The 24,590-nt window shown below is 47.0% G+C and overlaps 1 protein-coding gene across 16 annotated transcripts in view; it reads left to right on the forward strand.

The window, feature by feature from the left end:
* The first annotated feature begins 3,197 nt into the window (after window positions 1–3,197).
* Window positions 3,198–24,590, forward strand: part of MTURN (maturin, neural progenitor differentiation regulator homolog) — a 33,080-nt gene continuing 11,687 nt past the window's right edge. The window contains exons 1-5 of one of the 16 annotated variants that reach the window (XM_085538280.1): window positions 3,198–3,388; window positions 5,815–5,951; window positions 6,398–6,452; window positions 7,557–7,679; window positions 16,679–16,830. In XM_085538280.1, the coding sequence (XP_085394406.1) occupies window positions 3,227–3,388; window positions 5,815–5,951; window positions 6,398–6,452; window positions 7,557–7,679; window positions 16,679–16,789 (588 nt within the window). In that variant the 5' untranslated portion in view covers window positions 3,198–3,226 and the 3' untranslated portion in view covers window positions 16,790–16,830. Of the gene's footprint in view, window positions 3,389–3,951; window positions 4,272–5,814; window positions 5,952–6,397; window positions 6,453–7,556; window positions 7,680–8,836; window positions 12,587–12,762; window positions 12,896–13,217; window positions 16,062–16,678; window positions 19,126–24,590 lie in introns of those variants that run through there. The other 15 variants (XM_085538279.1, XM_085538284.1, XM_085538283.1 and 12 more) reach the window with 15 other exon arrangements.

Consider the following 24,590-nt stretch of genomic DNA (forward strand, 5'->3'; position numbering starts at 1 on the left):
TGAAACGTTGTAAATAACTTCTAAAAAGTGGCTTTCTAAGTCACAGATGTGTCATATTTCCAAAAGGAACCACCTCTAACTTCCCAGGAGACTGCACTGACCAGCCCAGAGCAAATGCAATTGCAATGGACTGTTTCAGCAGGGTAAGGGTCAGTACTGCTTGGTATCAGCTTTGAGATTAGCTCTCAGAAGCCTGGATCTTCTGGCCTCAGTCATGGTCTTAAGGCAAAGGAAAACACCACATCCCATTGGAGGATACTGATTGAACCTGGCCAGGAGAAGCAGCGCATTAAGAAATACTGCTTGATCCCAGGAGCACAACATTAGGCTTTATAGCCATGGTATTAGTATATGAATCATGCTGAATAATAACACATGATTAAATGGCTGAGAAACTCCTATTTTCACAAATGTTGAAACATGAACGACATTCCTGTGGAATGCACATGAATCTCCATCTGACTGTTATGTGAGATGTAAAGCAACTGCACCAAATCCAAAGGAAGGATCCAGAGGCAGAGCTACAACCAGGCTGGCCATATATTTTCTCATCCCATCCTGGTACCAGCCTTGCATGCCTGACATCAGCCCAGGGCTTGTCATTGCAGGGACTGCAGGTAAATGCTGGATGCTTTGTGCTTTCAGCAGCTCACTGCATTGCATGGGGACACAGATCCCTTTCCTACTGCCAGAGCAGCTGCATGAGAAGCTTTGGCCAAGCCTGGGCCAGTGTCTGTGTCTGTTATAAGGTCCTCAGGGTATAACAGCTACAACCATAGCTGCGTCAGTTTACACTAGTGCTCATATTGATAAGATTTTTTTTCTCTGTAGATAATACAGTCAATTTTCCTCTCCTTCTGCCTTTAGAAAGAATGTAAATCACTGTAGTTAAAATCACTGGGCCTTGTAAAAAACTGCCTGTGCCCAGAAAACCAAGCGTCAGAGCTTGCCTGGAGCTGAGGAAGAAGTGGCATCTTTTTCAATAAATTTACATCTCTAAATAGATGATAAGTGTCAAATCAATTTCCATATGTTTAAAATAGCAGAGCATTAAGTATTCTGGCACTTCAAGCAATCAGCTAATTTGGGACTATTATGAGAGTATCTTTTATACCGGCGGAGCAATTCATCTGAAAATCAGGGACAGTCTGCATCTCTGTGCCCTTTCAGTGCCATAAAGGACAGCAAATTGACAAGAAATCCTGTTTGCCTGAAGAGCCTATGGTGTCTTAAGACATTCAGGTCTTCACAAAATCAGCTTCCATGTCTTAGTAAAGCAAGTGATCGCACAGCCCCATGCAGGCTGCACAGGTCCAATGATAAGCAATAATCAAAGTGTAGCCAACGTTATGAGAGAGCAATGCAGGTATAAGGTTCCTGATGGAAGCAGCAGGAGCTGAGCCATGCCAACCTCTTGCCCAGGGCAATGTGTGAAGGCAGATGCTGTTTGGTTTCTCCACCCTGACCCCCAGGCTGGCCGCATCCAACTGATCAGCTCTGAGCACAGCTCATAGTTCTCTGCTCCTGCCAGTATGTTTATAGCTGAGATGAAAGAAATATTGTTTTCCAAAGGTCACCGAGCATTAAAGGTGTATGCAGCCTGTGCTACAGAACATCTCTTAGAGTCAGCCTGTGTTTTTGACCTGGATGAAGGAACTTTTTTTAAGTTCATGTCCTGGAAAAGGCAGCACCACTGGGGAAAGCTGCTCACTTAGCGAGTAGATTTTCCATAGCTCAGATCTTCACTGTTCATCAGCTGATTTCTTACTGCCAAAACAATAAGTTCAGCCACTGGCTTCAATAGGAGGATATCAGGACTTGGAGGAGCAGTGGGATCCTTATTTTTCACTCTTATTTGGTCATTTAGAACTTGAGAAACTACACATTTCTATCCTTAAAGATAAGAAGAACATCAATATGAGTCTGCGGGAAGCTGAGTGCCTTCAGAAGCAGGGCAGGCAGGTGGAGAATAATGTGTGAGATATCAGCCAGCTGTGAGAATGGTTCAGAATGGTCCAGCCATTAAGGGCGCATCTCTGGTAATTCTCTGGAGGTCACCCTGCTGCCCTTCCTGCATTTAGACCACAGCAGAAGGGTGAATAATAAGGGTCACAGGAGGACAAGCGGGTTACTACAGCTGGCCAGGCAAATTAATGCAAATGACTTGGCAGTTCAGTGAAAGTAGGCCAAAGAGGGCTCTTCATGAGGGAAATAAAGGAAAAATAATCATGGAGGCGGCCAGTCCTCCTCCAGTCCGTGCACACTGCAGAAAATTGGCTTATCCACTCACCATTGCTGCTGTCTTGTACCTTTGATCTGACACGTTAGGGACCATGCTCTATGGTATTGGGATTAACACTCTTTAATATCTTCATATTGTGTCCAGTTCTGGCCACTCCAGTTCAGAATATACAGGGATCTCCTAGAAGGTGTCCAGCAGAGGGTCACAAAGACGATAAAGGGCCCGGAGCATCTCCCTCATGAGGAAAGGCTGGGTAACTGTTGGCTGTTGGAGCACATCTAGAGGAGGGCCACAGAAACAACCCATGGGATGGAGCTCCTCTTCTATGGGGACAGGCTGAGGGAGCTGGGGCTGCTCAGCCTGGAGAAGGCTGTGAGGTGACCTGAGAGCAGCCTTTCAGTATCTAAAGGGGAGCAGTAAGAAAGGAGGTATTTTCATAGCCTGCTGCTAGGGCACTGGTGTGAAGGGCAACAGGATCCGACACAAACACTTAAAGAAATAAGCAAGGCTGCTGGATATGAGTGTGTGCGCCGACCTGACTAAGGCTTTGCAGCACATGCTGCATTGAGGCATTTAACGTCTCAGTGAAACCTGCCAGCTTCCCTACCCCATGGAAGGGAGATAAGGAGCACAGCACACATCAGAGTGGTGTTCAGCAGTGCCTAGAGGATACCACAAAGTCCGGCAGTGAGGAAGACGGGGTTTCACGTCAGACTCCGCGGCGTCACGGGACGGACAGCGCTCACTGTGCCGCCTTCAGTCCTCCCGAAAGCCCCGAATCCTGGATCGGCGCCGGCGAGACAGAAGCGAACCCACCGAGCGGGCTGTGGGGGGCGGCGTGCTCCGAGGAACCCCCTCCCTCGCAGCTCGCCGGGGGGCGGCCAGGCCCGGCCCACCGCCCGCCGCCTCCCTCCCCCCCACTTCCCCGCGGGCCACCCCGGCACCTCAGCGGGGCGGGGGCGGGCGCGGAGCGAGGCGGCGGCGATGGCTTTCGAGGCGCTGGCGGAGGCTGCGGAGCGATGGTGCGCCCGCACGCCCTTCCAGCTCATCGCCGCCGAAGAGACGGAGCGCCGCATGGACTTCTACGCCGAGCCCGGCGTCTCTTTCTACGTGCTGTGCCCGGAGGCCGCCTGCGGGGACAATTTCGTGAGTGACCGCGGGAGGGGGGTGGTAGAGCCCTGCCCGAGGGGGGGCCGCGCTGCCCGGCCTCGGGGGGAGGTCCTCGGTGCTGGGGAGGGGGGGGGTCTGCACCCTCCTTTCGAGCACCGAAAGCTGCAAGATGGAGTCGTTGGCCGGTGCGGGGCGGCCCCGCGGGCAGGGCACGGACGGACACCCCCCTCCTCCCCTCAGCCGCCGGGAGCACGGGGAGCGATGCCCCCCCACACACACACATACCATTCCTCATCACCCCCCTTCCCCAAAAGCCCCCGCCGTGCTGCCCGGGTTTGCCCGGGGTCTCGCAGGGCTGTGTGGCAAATGGAGAATGGGCAGGGATAAAATGGAGTCGGGATGACAGCAGGGCCGCCCCTACTGCACCCCGGGCAGGTGCGGCCCCTCCCGCCGGGCCCCGCCGAGTTGGGCGGCGAGTTGTGGGGCTGCCCAGGGAGGTTGTGGATGCCCCGTCCTTGGAGGTGTTCAGGACCAGGTTGGATGGGGTCCTGGGCAACCTGATCTAGTAAATGTGTGTGTTTGGTGGCCCTGCCAGGCAGGGGGGTTGGAACTACATGATCCTTGAGGTCCCTTCCAACCCGGGTCATTCTGTGATTCTGTGTCCGCTCCCGGCTCCCCGCATCGCTGGGAGAGCATCATCGGTGCTGAGGGTGGCACGCAGTCGTAGAATATCCCGAGTCGGAAGGGAACAGAAGGAACATCGGGTCCGACTCCGTCTCCTAACTGGTGGGTGTGTAGAGCGCCGGGTGGGTGCATTAAAGGACTGCGATTCCGATAGCTCCCGGCAGAACGCTGGAGCTGCAGCAACTTCCAGCCCTAGTCCTGCTTGGGAAACACTGAAGAATTCCCAGCCCTGCAGGTGAGCAGAGAGGAATTTGACAAATGGGTCAATGAGACAAAGAGCAGCCAAGCAAGAGGGCAGGTATTGGTGAGCAGGATGCATGCTTGACACATTGGGCAGAGAACTGTGCTGGATCCTGAGGGAAGTGACCCAAGATGAGCTCTGTATCTACCGAGACATGTGGGACCCCTGTGCCAGGGCAGCCCCAGTGTGACCAGTGCCCACCTGCAGCAGGGGGCCGTGCTGGGCCCTGCGTGAGTCTGGCAGCAGGACTGGGCTGGTTGGGAAGGACGCCCACCTGAAGCCAAAACCAGGCAGAAGGGCTACGTTTCTTTCTTACAGCATTACCGCTGAAAGCTCTTTTCCTACTAACAAGTCTTTCAAGGTAGAATGCTTAATTCTTTCCCTGTTGATGATGTTTAAGAACTGCTGATGAGGTGGTTCACCAGCATCGTTCACCAGCACCATCGTTTCTGCTCTGAGAGCACTGTGGGCCCTTCAGTTATGCTCCCAGCTCAGCTATCTTGGTTTGCTGCCTTTTTGCAGCTCTGTTCTACCCTATCCTATCCTGCCCTGTCTTATTTTTCATGTTCCAAAATATGTTTGCTTTCTACACGCAATTACAAGCTGGGCTTTATTTTAAGGAGGCTTAATGTGGGCCATGGGACTGATTCTCATTTGCAGCTGAGTCCCTTGAGTTTCATGGCTCTGGTAAGATGGAAGAGCATGACGGAGCAAGGAAATAGAACCAGTGGTAGACTTTGTGTGATGTTTTAGTCTTACAGATCTTACAAAGAAGCCTTATGTTTAATCTGTGTCTGGTGCCTGGTATTCTTGTTCTCTTTCTTTATGTCCTCATTTCATAATAATGCGACTTTAAAAACTATGTAGGAGGTGCCAGTGAAGTCCATGATAACTCACTTATGAGGAGGAAGTTATGAGCATGCTGAGCTTAAAAGAGAGGAGGAGAAAGACAAGGAAAGGTTGCCAAGAAGCAATCTGGGAGATAAAAACAGGATCTTGTATAAAACCTGAGATCACAAGGATTGTACCATTTCGATTTCCTGGAAAGGTGTCTCAGAATGCTGGGTCTTTCAGCATTCTAGGGGTGCACATGACCCGTTTAGGAACCTACAGGCACTGTCAGCACGTCCTGGATGCTGAAACTCAACGAATCAGCATTTTGGACAGCTGAGCTATGGACAGTTTAGCTCCCAAGGTTCGTGATGTTCTCAGAAGATTAATTGGACTTGTATAGCCGTAACCAATGTGGGTGAGGGTTGAGGAGCTATTCCTTACAGTCTTGACATTAGTTTTGCCACCTTGTTATTGCTGATATTCAAAGTAACCGATCAAGCAAATAAAAACATTATGACACCTGGTTGCAAGAGTTCCTGTAAATGTTTTAGAGCGGAGGTCATGAATATTTTCCATAAGCTGATGGCAGGTGAGAGGCTTCAGTGTGTCCGTGTTGCTACAGCTTTAAATCTTCTGGCAAGGAAATTGGTGGAAGCCTTACTTGTTTGTTGCCTTGTGACACCATGCGTATGTCTCTTCAAAGGCTGAACCATGGATTGCTCAGGTTTTCTCCCTGTGCTCCATCATCTTATTCTCTGCTACTGCTGGCACGTCCCTGCTGGAGACTGAAATGTGGAGACTGCAAAATGAAAAAGACTTTGTAAAAAACATGGTAGGATGGTACGTGGTCAGCTTTCCCTGGGAAGCAAATTAGCTGTTAGTTATAAAAGGGCAAGGCCTGATTTTCTTGGATATGGAAGCCCCTGTGTATAGATTTCATCATTGAAAGAAGCCACAACTTAAACAAGAACCAGGATGTTAATAGTTATGATCATTACGTGCATATAAACAGTTATAGCAGTTTAGCACAAAAACCAAACTGCTGACCTGTAACATTCAGGCCTTACATTTGGCACAAAGATTAGAAGTAATAAAAAGGTTATTGCTCGAACATTAAGAAATCACGAGCCAGACCTCCAAAATCTCCAGGCTGTTGTTACAATGTTGTGATTTGGAAAAGAGCTCATTGGTATTTTTAAAAGGGTTCATCTGAGTCCATTTAATGTACTTCCTGCCTTTTTAGGCCATAACAATCCCAAAGCCAGACTTTTTTCTTTTTGGAACAGGAGCTGCTTGTATGTTTGTAGAACCGCAAGGCCCATGGCTGCGAAATGGCACGGGGTATGGTGAGACCTGTGGTATGTGTTTCTGAGGGCTGCCAGCCTGCCAAGAGATAACTCTGGGTGCCTGGAACAAGTAGAACCTACTCTGTAAGACAGGGATTTTTCTTAGCATACCATTTTGCTGCGGTTATGCAGGTTGAGTGAGGTCAGTAGCGAGGCTGATTGCTGCCTTTTGCCTTAAAGGCACAACTTCAGTGATGTTAAGTAGTGTTTTTGTTAGTCGAATGGAAAACTGCATCCCTGGCCCATTGCTGAGCAGGGAGGCAGCCTGTGAGCACTGCATTGGGGATGGATGTGTGTGGTTCTTGCCCTTTCTCTGAGCATTAGTTAAGCTTCAGAGAAACCCTCTCCTGTCCCCACTGAAGCATAACCTGCTGTTTATAGCCCAGTAAAAAGCTGTACAGCACTTTAGGGGAAAGAACTGCCATGCAGAAATAGAGGTCTAAGTGTCTCCAACAATTCTTGCGGTGTTACACTTCTCTTTGTAAGACAGTCCTGTGCACCAAGGCTTCGGAGTAAAGGTCTTTGAGAGTGCACATTAAATTGTGCTGTGAGCCACACTTGTGAGCAAGGAGCAGCGCTGTCAGAGTGCTTCCACCCAGCAGCTCTCCATTTCAAACAGCCTCAGAGCAGCAGCATTGTTGGGAGAGGCTTCACAAAGCCAGGCTGGGGAGTTAGCTCCTCTTGAGCAAGAGGAGAGGAATATCCCAAATGGGTTTAAATGTGGCTCCCAAGGCCAAGGGGGAACAAATCTCTAGGAGAAGATTCAGCAGCAGGTTATTAATAAGAACACCCAATGAGACTTCCAGGACTAAACAGGGCTAATATCAAAGAAAGCACCTCTGCTTCTAAAACACGTGTACATACAAAGCGTGTTGCCAGCGCAGTCATTAGGGATTTTCTCTCCCATTTCTTGGTGTCAATAAAATCAAAGTTCCTCCCCAGAAGCCTGGCTTCTGACCCAGCCCCCAGTGCAGATCTGAACTTGGGGGCTCGGTGTACTTTGGCAGATGTTTATGAACCATCACCTTTTAAAAACCCATGGAGATGCCAGAGTGGGCCCCTGTTAACGCCTCTTTCTTGTATTGCTGTTGGCTTTCAGCACGTCTGGAGTGAGAGTGAGGACTGCTTACCTTTTCTGCAGCTCGCGCAGGATTACATCTCTTCCTGTGGGAAAAAGACACTCCATGAAATACTGGAAAAAGTCTTCAAATCCTTCAGACCTGTAAGTGCCTCTGTTTTACTTCCAAGTGTTGTCAGTTGTCTGTGACTGTCAGTATGGCTACAGTGAATGGAGCTTACTTCTCTCAGGCACTGGGGTGTTAGCATGTCAGCCTCTATCTGACAACTGCAGATTTTAGGATGAGAGGAAATGGCCTTAAGTCATGCCAAAGAGGTTCAGGTTGAACATTAGGAAAGATTTCTCCTGAGAAGGAGTGGTGAGGCAGTGGCACAGGCTGCCCAGGGAGGTGATGGAGTTGACACTTCTGGATGTGTTCAAGAACTGTGTGGATGTGGCACTGAGGAACGTGGTTTAGTGGTATGGTAGTGATGGGCTGATGGCTGGACTGGATGATCTTAGATACCTTTTCCAGCTTTAATGACTCCATGATTCTGTTCTGTGCTTGGGAAGAGGCTGAAGCAGAAGCTGGGTTTTGTGGGAAGGAGGCTTATGTTTGGCTGGTTTGCTGCTACTCAGCCTTCTCTGTCCTTGTGTATCGCCGAGATTTGGGATGATGCCTGCATTTTGTTAGGGTGAGGTGACTCTATTGGGCTGGCCACTGTGCTTTTTTTTTCTTCTTTTTTCTTTTTTTTTTGCCAAACGCTCCTCTTGCACAGCCTCTCTTTTGGAAAGGGTTGCTTAGATACAACAACTACAGTAAATTTAATAATTAAATACAATAATTGAAGCTTGACTGCTGGTAACTCACTGATTTTGATGTGATTTGGGCTGGGCGTCTGGGTGGAGCTTCATTGCCAGGCCCATGGTTCACTTGATGTCCATGGCAAAGCTGATCAGAAACTCAGCACGCAGACAACTTTCCCTCCTCAGTTTTCCTGACTGGCTAATCACAAAGACTGAAAATTTACCCCAGGTATTTAGAGCGAGAGGGAGTAGTGTTAGGAAAACATGGGACCTCCCCATGCTACATCCTTGTATTGCCGTGGAAAGCCACAGCTGGTTGACATGAAAGAGCGTGATTTTAATCCTTGAGAGACTGTAAATAAATAGAACAGATGCACGCTTTTCTTAGAAAGGACTGGCAATCTGATCCTTCAGTACAGCTGTTTGTCATTTTGAAAACATAGAAAAATACAAATATTCTTCCCAGGACAATATTTAGCTCTTGGTTATTTTCATGGCTGTTTTCTTCTACTCAGGAAAGCTGTGTCTTTGAGGAGAAACTTGCATCGGTTTAACTGAAGAGGACTTCAAAAGGACTTAATTGAGTTGGTACAGATCAGTTACTTCATTTTAAACTGCATTTATTTCAGTGTAGCTTAAGTTGCTGAGAAACTGGCTTCAGTCAAACTGAATTAAGCTACTCTTTGGGATAAAAAAGATCAAAGCCGAGGGAAGCATGATGCTCGTTTAGTCTGGGTGCTTTGTTAGCATTTACCCAGTGATTCCTATAGCCAAGCTCACAAGCAGTAGTTAAGCTGGAACACATCTTTACCAAGACATCCAGTCTTGATGTGAAGACTTCTGGTGACTTAATGAGTGCAATATTAATGGGCAGTTTTCCTTCTCATGATTAGTTATACTCTCGTCCAAAAACTCTTTTAGTTATAATCTGATTTTTTTCTAGCATTGCTTGCTGTCTGTTGAATTTCACTGTGCTTTTCTTCTGCTCAAGAACACCCTCCATTACTAGAGCCCTCCAGCAGACTGCAGCCAAGTACCTCTTCATTTTCTCTGGAATGTACTGCAAAGATTGTTTATGAGATTCTCTTTCACTGAGATACTGAGAGGTTTGCATCAATGTAATGGAACTGGTTTTATTATTCAGTGTATGGCTGTGTGTTGACAAGTCTAATGAGAAATGCACTGATGTATTTCCCTTCATGGAATAATTAAAAATAGCAGACACACAGAACCACGATTCTCTTAAAAAGTGAAGTGTGGTATTATGGATATATGGAAACAGTTATCACAGAATCACATAATGTCACAGGTTGGAAGGGACCTCAAGGATCATGAAGCTCCAACGCCCCTGCCTGGCAGGGCCACCAAACTTCCATGTTTACTAGATAAGGTTGCCCAGGGCCCCATCCAACCTGGCCTTGAACACCTCCAAGGACGGGGCATCCACAACCTCCCTGGGCAGCCTGTTCCAGTATCTCACCAATCGTACACCCTCATGCCTTCATCAGAATGAAACCAGTCAGTACTGGGAAATGGTATCCTGGGCACTCCTTCCCTCCATCCCTTGTCCTTTCTTTGCCAGACCTGTTTTGTTAATGAAACAGCCTTGCTGTGAGTGTGGAGGTAATGGTGCGTTTACAGGGTGTTTTTTTCCCCACTATCCAAGCAAAGCTCACTGTAAGAGGAAAGTCTGGCTGATTGCAGTTTGAAAAACAGCAGTGTAGGGAAAGCTAAAGAAGCACCCCATGATCTTGGGTACTCAGTCTGAGGGGCTGAGAAGGGAGCAGATTTGTGGAGTTTGGTGTGTTCTTTCTGAGCGGTTCCCCTGTGTGTTTCCAGCTGGACATCCAAGATGATCAGGCGGTCTTAAAAGCATTTGGCAGGGAGACGAGGGATCAGACAGAGGTGTCCGTGCTTCTAAGCACATCCACCTGGAATCCCTTCACACCGATCTGCATCTGAAGCACATAACCTCTGTACAGCATCACATACATGGTGTGCTAAAGCTCTTCTGTGTACTTAGGTTGTTTTTCAGTGTGTTTGTATGTCAGCTTCTGGTAGGATGTATTGCTTGTTTCATGAGTCTGAGATGTAAAAGCTACTGGGTTATTTGCATTAGGACGCTTTGAAAGAGTTAAGAAAGATGTGGAAATAACAAAAATGCCTGAGGGAAATGACACCAACCTCAAGAGTTTGCAGAGAACCAAAGTGTGAGTCATAAAACTTAGCAGCAAATTTCTGGACTCATGGATTGTAGTTACCTTTGATCTAAAAGCCTGTGTCCAGAGTGGGGAGTCTGCTGTGTAAAAGCCACTTAGCCTGAGTTCTTGAATTCATGCACGTCCCGCATACTTCCCCTTTACTTCCAAAAAATACCCAGCAGATGGGTAGTCTGGCCAGTAGGAATAAGTAGCCATAGTTCATGCTGTGCTGCTGCAGGCTGTTCTCCTTATCCCTTCACCATCCTCCCTGTCCTCCTCCGCATGCATTTCCCCCACCTGCCACCTTTGTTTCTTTTGCCTACCTCTTCCCTCCTTGATTCTGCTCTCCATTAAAATCCTTTCCAGACTGCCATGTAGCAGATACAGACCAGAAGCAAACATGAGAGTCACTCTGGGGCCAGCTTACACCATGTTTCTCATCTTCTTTTGTAAAACCTGCCTAAGGTGGGTGGCATCACCCCTGATGTTTGCCATGCCAGGGAGAGGAGAGCTGTGTCCTGAAGGCAGGAGGGGGGAGGCATGACAAACAGAGGCCTGGAGGTTTATGCATGTCCTCTTGGTTCTGCCAGTGTATGCTGTGGGGTTTTGTGCTACTTTTGCATACCCAAAAGGCTCCCAGTCTCCATAACACCAAGATGAGGCTCTCACTCCTGTGGCTCATTTCCCTGCAAATCAGGAAGGAATTATAACTGGAGCTGGGCAAAAAAAATGGGATCAAAGCTCTTTTTGCTGGCTGATGTAAACAGAGCAGTGCCACACACAAATCTAATTTGAATGCACCAAATCAGTTGAGCGAAAATAATTCTGACGGATAAAAAAAAAGTGTTAGAGGCCTTGCTTTTCCATTTGAAAAAGTGTTTTAATTTTAGCTTCAAAATGAAAGAAAGCCCCCACATCCTGAAAATGAACCACGTCGTTTTCCATTCATGTTATGCAGCTGAATGCAAGATGTGAAAAATAGGTGTGCATAGGAGTATTTACTGTTTGTTCTGCTCAGAAAGCAAGAACGCTCGGGGTCTCTCTGCAGGCATTTTTAAAATACGAAGGAGGGGGGTTAGTCAGCAAATTCTCTTCCATTTCAATGCCAAGAAGCCCTGCAACTGAAAAATGGTTTTCTCACAGTGACGCTGAAGGATGCATGGACCCAGAGGCTGATGCTGTGTATTAGCTTTGTATCTGCCAGATAATTCAGAGTGTTGATCGTGGACTAAATTTAAATCAAAATTAAACTAAACGTCTGCCTTGTCACTGCCTTCTCATTTTCATATTACCACCAAGCAAGCAGCACTGTCTTGATTTTTCCGGGTTTTGTCTCTTTTGAGAGACAGCAGCTGTGTCACACTCCAAACAGGGTGTTGCATGTGTCCGTGCTGCTCTTCCAGCACTGGCAAGCTCAATACGTACTATTCCAAATAATGCCTGGCGCCTGATTTTGCTTTGAGGTTTTTAACAGCTGGTAGTGTAGGATTCCAATATGAGATTTCCAGAAGAGATACATTAGTTTGCTTATTATTTGGCTCATCTGTCTTCCTGACTTCTGTTGGCTTGGCAGCCTTTCGGAGGGGAGGGGAAAAGTTCAAGCACTTCTATTTGCTCCTTTTCCTGTGGCAAATAAATGCCATTGCAGAAGTGCGAGCCGTCGGTTGGAGGCATCCAGACATTGAAGATTAGATTTGGGCTCGCTCATCTTCCCTGGTCAGAAATATAAAGGGATTTGAGCAACTTTGAATTGAATACACAGTATTTCTTATGGAGATTGCTTCACTTAGCACACAAGTCTTCATCTGGTGTAATGGAATAACGAGTTTAAGAGAAGCACTTAACGTGGTGGGATCCTCAGGGTTTCAGGGGCACTATCAGTTCTGCATGTGGATTGTTTCTTGTTGTATTAGGCGAGTGTGCGCTTTTCGGGCTGTGACGAGATAGGTCCATCCCCATGCCATCAAGATATATGGTGTATACGTTTCCAGTGGGCGTACACGAAGGGCATAGAGTATATATACGTGTGTTAGCTTCAATAAATCGCCATTTTACTGCTCATCATATTGGTGTCATATCAGTAATTGGTCAAGCTGCAAACTTCCAGAGAACACTGACAAGATAAAGGTAACAAATGGTGACCCCGGACGTGATTGGAAGTGGAGCAGCTATAATTCTAACGGCGAAGGTTCTCACGCGGAGCGGTAATTATTTACTCACGGAGTGGTGAAAGACTGGGACGGGAGGATTGGCCATAACTCTTCGTCAGGCAGTAGGGAGAGCTCGGAACCCCCTCGGTACGGTTGGGGAAGCGCCAGGTTGGGGCCAGGTGGGATACGTTTGGCCGGAGGCGACATGGAAGCCGTTATTAAGGTGATTCTGCATGCATGTAAAACTCACTGTGGAAAGGATGTTCCTTCTAAGAAGGAGATTGCTGCAGTTCTTTCGCTGCTAGAGAAGGAGGGGATGTTAACATCTCCCTCTGATTTATATGATCCCAATAACTGGGATGCGCTCACAATGGCGCTTTCACAAAGGGTGCTGGCCACCCGAAAAGTTACAGAGTTCAAGGTCTGGGGATTAGTCTTGGAGGCGCTTAAGGCGGCAAGGGAAGAGAAGATTGTGGGGGATCGGGCTAGGGAACTGTTGGGGTTGGGGGCGAGGGGAACCGGGGGGGGTCTCATCTCTCCTACAGATCCAAAGGAGGAGAAGATGGCGCCGACCCCCTCGGCTCCAACTGACGTAACACCTTCAAGAACAAAGAAGGAGGAAGTTGAACAAGACCACTCAGCTCCAGAGTACACCCCGCCCCCACCTCCCTATCCAGCACGGAGACTATATCCTTCATTAAAATCATTTATGGATGAAGGGGGAGGGGGACCCTCGGTGGAATGTACTGTTGCTCTCTGCACAACTGATAAGAGGGCAGTGGGGGAGGATGGTACTGTCTCACTGCCAGGTTCTGCCTGTTGCTCTAGTCACTCCCCTGAAGGGGCGGATCACTCCGCCCAGCAAGGCACTGGATGTGGGCGTAGCACTTCGATGCAGACGGCCCCGGGACACGCCCAGGAGGGGTGTGGTCCTGTGGCATCTGGCCCGTGGAGCCCGCCCACACTCACTGACTGGGCTCGGGTGAGGGAGGATCTCAGAGCAGCCGATGTGATGGATACGTTTGCCTTTCCAGTAACAGTGAATACAGAGGGTAGAGCTTGGACCCCTTTAAACTCTAAGGCGGTCACTCGCCTTGCGGATTTGGTCAAAAACAAAGGCTTGCGCTCTCCAGTGACTATGGCAGCAGTTGAGGCTCTCATGGCCTCTAGTCTTCTGCCTTATGATGTGGTCAGCTTTATGCGTGTCATCCTTGAGCCTGTTCAATATACCTTATGGTACGACGAGTGGAATAGGCTGCTTCAAGTTGTGGTAGCCGCTGCGACCCGCGATAATAACCATCCGGCTAATGGCCAGGGTCGAAAAGACAAGACGACTCTTGCGCGTCTTCAGGGGTTAGCAGATGGCATGGTGGGGTCCCCGGAGGGCCAGGCGAATGCGCTTAGAGCAGGGGAGTTGGCAGCGCTCACAACCGCAGCCCTTCAGGCTCTGCGGATGGTGGCTAAGGTTGCAGAGCCTGTGCTCCCATGGACAGACATCAAACAGGAACCTTGTCAATTGTGTGGTTGGGCTGGACATGATGCACATCAGTGTCAAAAATTCAAGGTTTTGCCACAGGAAAACTGGTACGGGAGGGTGCCAATGGCCCAGGGCTCCTTCCCACTCTTTTAAACTGGGCCAAGGGTGCAGACCTCATAGTGGCGTTGATAACGGACCTCTTGATCGGCCACCCAAGGAATCCTGAATCGACGGAGCGCAAAAGAAGAGCTTTCTTCTGGATACCGAACTAAAAGAAACCTGAGAACTCGGAGAAACAACCCTTGCTGCCAACGAGAACTACCATGCTAATGCTGTTGTGCCTTTTGTGTCTGTGTTGGTCGCCGGTGGGGGGCATTCATTTGATTCAACAACCGGGGAACTTATGGGTTACATGGGCTAATCAGACAGGAAGAACAGACTTTTGTCTTGCATTACAGTCAGCTACATCACCCTTTCAAACATGCCTTATAGGGGTCCCAGAATGGGATGACTCTGCGTTTAAGGGTTACCTTGGGAAAAAGAGTGGCTGTTTGCGGTTCTGCAACGGACTAGAAAGAACTTGGAGGTGGCTGGGAAATGATTCCGTATACTATCTCGGAAGGAAAATGGCTTGTACTATTTGTAGGTTAAACATCACTCTTCCCGAGGAGCCCCAGCAGCTGGATTTACTTGGCTCACAAATGGTACTAAATGATACTTGGGACAACAATAGCTCACAATGGTTGTCCCCTGGGTGCATGATCTTTGGCTCAATGAAAAGGTTGTCTCTGACTAGGCAGCAACTTCTTGGTCCAGAGGGCCCCTACTGGGACCCGAAAACTAATCAAACTGTCCCCTATACCCTTGTGTATCCCCGTGATGATGAGACCTTTGATATTGATGGAGGATATTGTGGGTTTTACCCTAACGGATCGGTGCCTTATCGTTCTGGAGATTGTCCTATAAACATCTCAATAGGTGAGATTGTTAATATTAGCAGGACGGATGGGTCTGTCCGAAAGGTCGACTGTGAAGATATGGCATTCAACACAGGTTGTTGTGTTTTCCCTATCCCTAAAGGATCATTTTCGTTCATGGGAGAACTTTGGAACAATGATACAGCAAAAGCCTTACCACCAGGGATATTTCTTATTTGCGGTGATCGTGCTTGGCAAGGGATTCCTAAGAACCCGGTGGGAGGTCCATGCTATCTGGGGAAATTGACCATCTTATCCCCAAGTATCTTTGAGATCTATAAGGCATCTAATCATTCACGAGCCAAAAGGGATATGCATGCTCTGGAGCCTGACTGCGGGGACGACGTAAGGTTATGGGGACCCACTGCTAGAGTCTTTGCTTCTTTCCTTGCTCCCGGGGTGGCTGCTGCACACGCTTTAAAAGAAATCGAGAGATTGGCCTGTTGGACTGTTAAACAGGCTAATGTTACCTCTCGGCTACTCTCAGATTTGCTTATAGATGTAGAGAGCATTAGACACGCTGTGCTCCAAAACAGAGCGGCAATTGATTTCTTACTTCTGGCACAAGGTCATGGGTGTAAGGACTTTGAAGGGATGTGTTGTTTTAACCTGAGTGATCATAGTGAGTCGTTGCACAAGAAGTTGGAGTGGTTACAAGAACACACCAAGAAGGTTGGCATCCAGGATGATCCTTTTGGAGATTGGCTAGGAAGTCTGTTTGGAGGTATTGGGCCATGGCTCAAACAGCTACTTAAGGCATTAGTGATAGGGCTTCTTATATTTCTTGCATTAATGATATGTGTGCCATGTATATTTAGATGTCTACAAGGTTGTTTACAACGTATGATAGAAGGAGTGTTCAATGAGAAAATGGAGTTCCAGCGGTTATACGCGAAACTCTGAGCAGAAGAATGAACGTTATAATATAACCAAAGGTGCCTTGAACGTATTAGTTAGAAACTACTAATATTGTTAGATATTGCATCGCTTATCTCTGCATGCTTTGCAATCTACATATCTCCCTTTATAAATTACTTGTTTAGATAAGGACTAACACCTTTATATAATTTAGATTAGGATTAGCGTTCGCGTTGTAACGGGATAAGGCTTTCTTGGCATGGGGAGGGGGAAATGTTGTATTAGGCGAGTGAATGCAGTTTCTTTTTTTTTGGATGGTTACTAAACACAATCTTAAATCAAATTAATACCGCTACGGTATGACCATGGTTTGTTCTGAAGTTAAGCCACTGCCAAGTCTCAACACTCAAAAACTGTGATATGACCTCAGGGAAAAAGGCAGAGCTCTTTGAATGAGCTTTGCTTTGGTTTTATTTATCTTCTGGTCTCTGAGCACTTAATTTGCTGTGAGGATGCATTTGCAAACCTTTCTCTGTCGTCGCAGGAGGGAGAAAAGGAGAGTCGAGATAGTTATGTAATGCTGTTATTCTAGGATTTGAGATTTCTAAGAAGTGGCATCTAGGTATTGTGGGAAGATGTGCAGTGAAACCACGTGTGTAATTTGCTGTTACACCATATTTTCTCTTCTTTGTAGCTACTCGGGCTTCCGGATGTTGATGATGATGCGTTTGAAGAATATAATGCAGATATGGAAGAAGAGGAACCAGAAGCGGATCACCAACAAATGGGTGTCAGTCAGCAGTAATTTGCAGAGAAGCTGAAAAATTGGGAATCCTGTGGTACCAGGTGGGGTCAGATAGTCCCACATTAGCCTGTTCAATTTAGCGCATCACACGGGGGATATCTGGCTCCCAGGATACAAGTTTTATGAAATGTTTATTTAAAAAAAATAATAATAATAACAATCTGTGATGGGCTTTGCTAAGAAGTGACCTGAATTTTGCTCCTGCTTCAGTGGAGTTTCTATGGAGTTGTCTTGGTAGTATTCTGCCATTACCAGTCTAGAAGTAGTTTTGTTGCTGACTGTCTCCTTGATTTGTGTTTGAGAGTAGCGTTCACTGACATGAATGTAGGATTGCCTTGAATGTAGGGACTGCAGGGCCACTGTGCTGAGTGCTCCTTGCACGTCACCTCTAGGGGAAATTGGTGCAGAGAGTCAACGCAACCAGCACTTTTCAGTTCAACAGCTGTGGTTTGTGGCTCCCTGCCAGACAGAGCACCATCCTTTGAGAATTTTCTCCTGAAAAACACTAGTTTAATAGTGGTCAGCGCTGCAGAAATGCACATGGAAGCTCAGCTAAAATGATGGGGAGTGAGAAGACCAGGGAGTATTTGTGTTGGACCTGTTAATGTCATTTTATTGACACCTGAGTTTACAAGTGATTGGATTCATAACTGGGAGCAATCAGAGCTCTGGTATTGACAGTACATATAAAAATGAACCTGGGTACTCTCACACCATTTAACCCAAAGCCAAATACTGTTTTTGTACAAATTCAACCAATTATAAACAGCCATCGCATATGCCATGTCTGCATGAAAACCAATTGTAAGCTTCACTATTTTAAAAACATTGATAAATTACTACACAGATCTTGCAGTGTTGCCAATTGAAGTGCAACTTAACTTGGAAGCCATAGGTGTATAAACCAGCTTGTAACTTTATGCTGGACCTTTTCCTCCCCGTGGGCCTTTGAGCTAATCTGGGCATTTCCACCTCTGACAAGGGGAGCTAAAATACTACCCAAGCAGGAGGCCACCCATATTTGATACCTACTTTGCTTAGCTTTAAGTGGCTCCAATGAGTGCCAGACTGTGAAGATGCAGGGTCTCTTTATTTACATGCCTTTTATACTGAAGATACAAAAATCAAAGCGATGCTGTTGTAAGACATCTGTTTTCTGTGATTGAACATTGTGTTTCTCAATTTATTCCTTCCTTCCAGATTCTTTTTAAATGGCAAAATGAAGGTCACACGCTTCTAAAGCCCTTTTATACAGAATTAGCTTTATAAAAACAAAAAGTGAGCGAAGATAAAACGATAGGACAATTTCCAGAAACAGCTCACACCACTTTGAAAACCCCGTTGGTAACAACATCTCCTTTTCCATAGACTTTTAAAAGACTTTTATTTTTCAAGATTACTTAAGAGAGGAAGTTTTCTTGGGGATTCACATTTCTGATGATGGGTTGAGAGGTGCAGAGCACCTGATTTTTCCAGCCTGAGGCAAAGACCTTCCATAACCAGGACGGCGTGCGGTACCCGATTACGCACAGAAATGTCTGCAATGCTTTCAAAGTTCAGGTTTAAGAATATAAAAAAGAACGGAAGAGAAACAGAGCTCAATGAAACTTTGTACATTCTTTAGGCATGCAGGCATAAACATGGTAGTCGCAACACATTTTCTATGGACTAGTGATGTGAGAACTGTGGCAGTTCATTGTTTAACACTGTGCAGCAGCAATAGGCTTTTTGCTTACAAATATAAAGTGTAAGAACAGTGGGTTCCATCCCTGCTTTAGGTCCCTGAGTTTTCGTTCCTCCCCGTGAAAAAAAGATGTCATAACCATAGGAAGAGCCTTGCTTCAGGAGAAGCTTTCTCTTTGTAGCATCCATTGCTTTGGTTACAGCTCGTACAAATGGATCTTTTGGGGCTGGCTTCCCTCTGCTGCAGTGCCAAGCAAGATGTAATTTACAGTAGCACAAACTATTGATTGAATTGTTAATGAGCGGTTGAACATTAATATGGATGTATGCAAACGTAAAGCTGTAAATCATGTAGATATATTATTTTCTGCATTCACTAACTCACTTTTTCTGGAGTGCCATGTGCCATCGGAGTGATCTGTCCACCAGAGTGCAGGCGCTTGGTAGGTGGGGGGTGTTCTGCTAAGCCCCCGCTACAGCCAGCAAGATTCTGTTCAAACACAACTCTGGAGGCTGCATGAGGCTCAGCCCTGCAGAAAGCTGCACACTCATGTCCCCCCTCATCTGCTGGGAGCAGAATGTGCAGCCTCACTGCTGTACTGAAGCACTGCCAGGCAACGCTAACAATAAACTGGAATTTTATACATAGAAAACTGAAGTGATGTGTGTATTAAATGTGAATGAGCATTAATATAGAACATATTTTATCAAAAAATAGCGATTGCTTCCTTTGACCAAATACATTTCTGTTTGATCATGTTACTTGTTCCATACTTACCTAACAATGAAGAAGATGCAGAATGGGCTTCATCATATCACAAAGTATTTACATATTTTATTTGTGTTTTATTTTTTCTTCAGTCCTCTACATTTTGGGGTTGGTAGCCATTCAATAATTCACTGAGAGCAGCAAGGCCCCTGGCTGGGCTGCCAGACTGAGAGGCTGCACCTGTGAACACATGTGCAAATGCTTGCATGCAGGTGTGGGGACTCAGTGACAAAACATGGGTGTAGGTCAGTTTTGCTACTGACTTGCTCTGAGCTTCGGGTGGATTTCAGCAGCTGGGCCTCTGTGAAATTCAGTGGGTGCAGGAAAAGGACCTTTCTGGTACGATGCCGGGATTTGGAGACCACCCCAACTACCCGCAAAGTATCTGTTTATTGAACTTCTGCGGTGTGTGAGTTATTAAAATTGCTCTGGGCGGTTCAAGGGCTTTGAGCACAGTTATTTGTTTCTGCTTGCATCCTGCCCAATGAATACATTGAGCTGGTGAGGGAGGAAGGGGTAGAGAAGAAGCAAACTGAAAGGCCTTCTCCTCTTCTCCAGCGTTATTATTTGTGGTGTTGTGTGAGTAGGTCAGAGTGATGGGCAGGGAGCAGGAAGCTGCTTTATGAAGTGTGCACTAAAAAACCCTTAACAGGATTTGCTCATAATGCATTGAGAAAAAACACTGTTAAACTATCTCCTCACAGAGATGTGAGGAATGGTGTGTATCTAAGCACAATAGCCTGATCGCAGGCTTCTTCAGCTCTGCCCTGGGCTGGCTGCTCTTTGTTTCATGCCTTTGGATGGTGACTGCTTGTGAAAATGCTCCTTGGTAGGGGAGCAGTCCAAGCTGGTTCTGCATTGGCAACCTGACTGTATGGCTGCTGCATTTTGGTGCAGTGTCATGTGTAAGGTGGGCTGCGTGAGATGGTGGCTGGGGGCAGATGTTCCTGCAAGGTTGCTTAGCAGGTGACTGGCCTTTTCTCCTCTGGAAGCTGGGACGTGAGACTGGGACAGGAATATTGACTGCAATGACAGTGTGGATATTGCTCTGGAAAGATGCCATACAGAACAAGTCAGCAGCCTTTTTGAGCTTGTTTTTTAATCTTTCACAGGCACTCAGCTTGTGGTCAGCTTTAGCTGTGGTGGAAGGCAAGGTTAACTCTTGATCCTTCCTTTCCTCATGTCCATCCTTACCCAACATCTGTACTTCTCAATTCTCTGGATTTCCCACTTTCAGAAAAGACAAAGCAGACAAAGAGAGTGAAGAAGACCCCTTTCACAAGTGTGAGATTGATGCCTACCTAACTAATCTACCTTTTGAAAATCAGGCCCCTTTAAAGCTGTCCTGGCTGGGCATCTAGAAAGTGAGGTCTCTCTGACTGCAGGTCACTGGTAAGCCAGCTGGCACGTCTCTTGCTCAGTGCTGGTTGGCTGCAGGCTGTCCACAGGACAAGGGAAAGCAGCAAGGGTCCTTTTGGGGGCTTTGGCTGGATGCCCCTTTCTGTTAATTGCTGACCATGGGGAAATGCTTTGTTTTATCTTTCCAGTTTTGGCAGGACATCCCCACCTCCCTGCAGCTTGTCTGTGCAGGCAGCTGAAGCTGGAAACCTTCATGTGAGCAATGCGGAGAGCTGCACACCCTGGGACAGGCTAGGCTGGAGGTGGTCATTTCTAACGCAGGTGCTAAAACAAAGAGAACCCCTAAATTTTGTCCATATCTCTGACAGGAAATGTTTGGAGGCCATAGTCTCTCGCTTCAGGTTTTTTTCTGGACCTCTGAGTCTCAGTTGCATTGTTGGTATGTGCTGTCTGTGGCAAGAGCACACTGCATGCTGCAGAATGAAACCTGCTCACTTAACCACAGTCACTCATTGAGTGTGCCAAATAATCATTTACAGGCACTAGGTACGTCTTTTTTCCCTTGTAGCTAAGAGGTTTTTTTTTAAGGAAGAAAATACCTGAAGACGCATCTGTGTTATTATGAACCCCAGTGTCCACAAAGCCATGTAACAAAGTGCTGTCTGTACCATCCTGGTCACAAACGCTCAGATTAACAAAGAGGGTGTTCCTTGGTGTGAAGAAACAGTCTTCAAATGAGCTACTGCTGACTACAACAAAGCTGTCTCGTTTCATGCAAAATACATTGAACTCTGAAATTTCCTTTCTGCACTGACATGCTGCTGCTCCTGGAGGCAGAGATCTGTGGTAGTGCTGTGTATGAAGGATGTCTGCTTTCATCTTTGGGGTGGCAGTGGAAATGACAACCCCAGATTTTAGTCATTAACATCTTTTTGTTGTTGAGTTTTCCTTTAACGATGTGGGGATCAGTCAGAGCTCAACACGTCAGGCAGAAATAATGTTAGACCACGCCGTGCAAAGACTGTCCTTAACGTGCTTGCCACCATTTGTTCTTCTGACTGGAAGATCTCTGTCTCTATGGGACTTCAAAGCTGTGGGACATGTTGCCAAAGGACATTGCTCTTTTGTTCAGTGCTTTAACAGGTGTAAGCCTTCAGTGGAGCCCTGTCTATCCTTCCCTCCCTCTTTCCTTTCCCACCGCTGAGGCGTCAAATCCAACAGTGTAGTTACACCATAGGCTTGCCATTAAAGAGCTTACCAAATGCTAGTGACTGATGGAGTCTTTTCTCTGTGAGCAAAATAAACTAAACAAGGGCCCTGGGGGGATAAAGTGTAACTAAAATGTGTGTGAGGAAGAGGAGAGGCTTGTGTTTCTTGGGATAAACCTGGTGTTTGCAGGTGTAAGGAGGAGAAAATTATTCCATCCGAGCTTTGTGTATTGCAGAGTAAGCCATGCTCTGCAAGACAGGATCCTGAACTGCCAGATCTTTCCATTTAGTGCAAAAGATTTGCTGTCAGAACATGGGAATTAGTGGTAATATTTGTGGATGAGCAAGTGTTTCACATTTCCCGGGTCCTCTTCTGTTTTGCACAGATTAGGGAGACATCTGTTCTAATTAACAGACATGTAACAACGTTGAGATGAAAATAGGAAGTTATGTTCAACTCATTTGCCTCTTTTTTTTAAACACTGCCGTTTTAATTGTCACTTTGACACCTTCTCGCTCTGATTTAATGGAAGGAACGCTGCCAATTGTTGCCTTTTGTCACGAGTCTCTTGTCTGTGGGTTGAAGAGCATTTTCTGTGGAAGTGTGAGTGCTTTAACTTAGCACCTTGCCTTGCATTCTTGGCCCTTGATGTGGTGTGAGTGCTCAGTGGGAGGACTGTGGCCATGATGTGCCCTGTGGTACATCCAGAGCCCTCAGTGGCAGCTCCAAAGCCCCTCTTCAGAAGCTGAAGTGACCTTTATCAGTTTGGATGGCAGCTCCCTGCTCATGTAGGCCTCAGCTGTGGGATAGCAGGCCCTGCTCTGTGGCCAGGGACCCCACACAAGATGGCGGCTGTGCTAGACTTAGAAGCTCTGTTACTGTGAAGACAAAACTAAAGCAAGGTATATAGAAAATAAAATGTATTTTATTAGCCAAACTGATGCAGTGGGAGAAGGCAAACAAGTGTTCAAACTCCCAGGTGCCTCTCTCGTGCTGAAGTAAGAGCAGCAATTATATGATACCAGGTTATTCTTCTCTACAACAACTTTGCCTTGCTTGTGTTCTTTTCTCAAGATATTGTGGCTGTAATGGTGCAGTGGAAGAGTGAGCTTTGGGGCCAGATTTGAGTAATTCCTGGAGATGTTCAAGAACTGAGTGGATGTGGCACGGGGGGACATGGTCAGTGGGCATGGTGGGGGTGTGTTGGTGGTTGGACTAGGGAATAGTAGTGGTCTTTTCCAACCTTAAAGACTCTGCAATTCTAATTACAGCAGTGGTGGAAGCGCCCAGAAGTGGGCGTCTGCTATGTTAAGCACGGGGCTTTGGGGTTTCATAGTAAGCCCCTAGAGGGCAGCAGAGCCTAAATGTTCAGTCCACTTAAGCCTTGCAGCGAAGATAAAAGCAGCTTTGCTCCTGGCCTGCAGATGGGTGCTGGCGTGGGTGCTGATGTCGGCTCTTCCCTGTGCTGCTGGAACCCATCCTGCCTGGGACTGCAGCTGAGAAAACGTTCAACAAAAGTGTTTTGCTGGCTTTGAAATAAAGAGTAATAAATAGTGCCCTCGCTATTCATTAGGTTATCAATACTCCGGCACTGGGAAAAGCGTGCTTGAACAACAAGCCTCATTCACAAAAGGATGTAAACAAAAGGCTTTGAGCTGATGTTTAAAGGCCAGTGCTTGATGAATTTATGGCTGCTTGAGATTAGTGCCTTGCCTAACCATGTTTCCCTGTGTACACACTGTGAGGACTCCAAGCTGTGTGGCTGGGTGACTTTGGGCTTGTCCTCTTTCATGAGGCAGAATAGCTCCAGGCTTTGCTTTTCTTTAATTTGTAGAACAGGTGTATCAGCTTCTTCCTTTCTGTGGAGGGCTGGAAAAGAGCTGTGTGAAGCTGTAGTCTGAGCTGCACGGCCAGGGTGGTGGTGCAGTCACTGTCCCTGGAGGTGTTCAAGAACTGTGTGGATGTGGCAGAGGGATGTGGTCAGTGGGCATGGTAAGGGTGGGTTGGTGGTTGGACTAGATGGTCTTACTGGTCCTTTCCAACCTTAACAATACTATGATTCTATTCTATGATTCTATCCCATCCTTGTAAGGAGAAGGTACAAGCGCATGTATCTGTAGCACTGCCCTCTGTCTTGTTACCACCATACAGTGTCTGGGGAGATTTTATGACTGCTGGCATCAGGATCGATGTCTCACAAGTGTAAGCTATACTGCAGCTGTGTTTGGTATGGGTCCCCCTGTGCCCCAGTGCAGCAGAGTCTTTGCTACTCTTTGTGTTGAGCTGCTCCCAGTCTACTTCACATGGGCTCTTGTTTTACTGTCAATCCTGCCCAGGACTGAGGGTGGAGCTGTGTTTCTCCAGGACCTTCTCAGCATCTGAGCGACCCTGGAAGGGAGCCAAACTAACCCATTCAAACAGCTTGGTCGCAGACAGCCACTCCTTGTGCTACGTTGTTCAAGTCACCTTTCTGCAATGACTCGGATAAAGCTTTGGCACAGGTCATTTAAGCTAGAGGGCACTGAGGAATCCCACCCTGCATGTCAGCAATCTCAGAGTTGATTTGGAGCCTACTGAGACCCCAATTCTGGTTGCCAGTCCCTGGAAACACTCTATCTTGGAAGGGACACTTGATGCCAGCCCTGTAGGGCACTGCTAGTGCATGCATGGGCTCAGAACTGGCGTCACATTCCTTAGCACCGAGTTGTTATCTCAGTGGATGTGAGCATGCATTCACCCCACGTGCAGCTCTGCCCCTCCCCAACTACAGCTGCAGGCTAA

The sequence above is a fragment of the Coturnix japonica genome, chromosome 2 (genome assembly GCF_054131305.1).
Source record: "Coturnix japonica strain WE chromosome 2, WE-NBRP24, whole genome shotgun sequence".
NCBI classification, from domain to species: domain Eukaryota; kingdom Metazoa; phylum Chordata; class Aves; order Galliformes; family Phasianidae; genus Coturnix; species Coturnix japonica.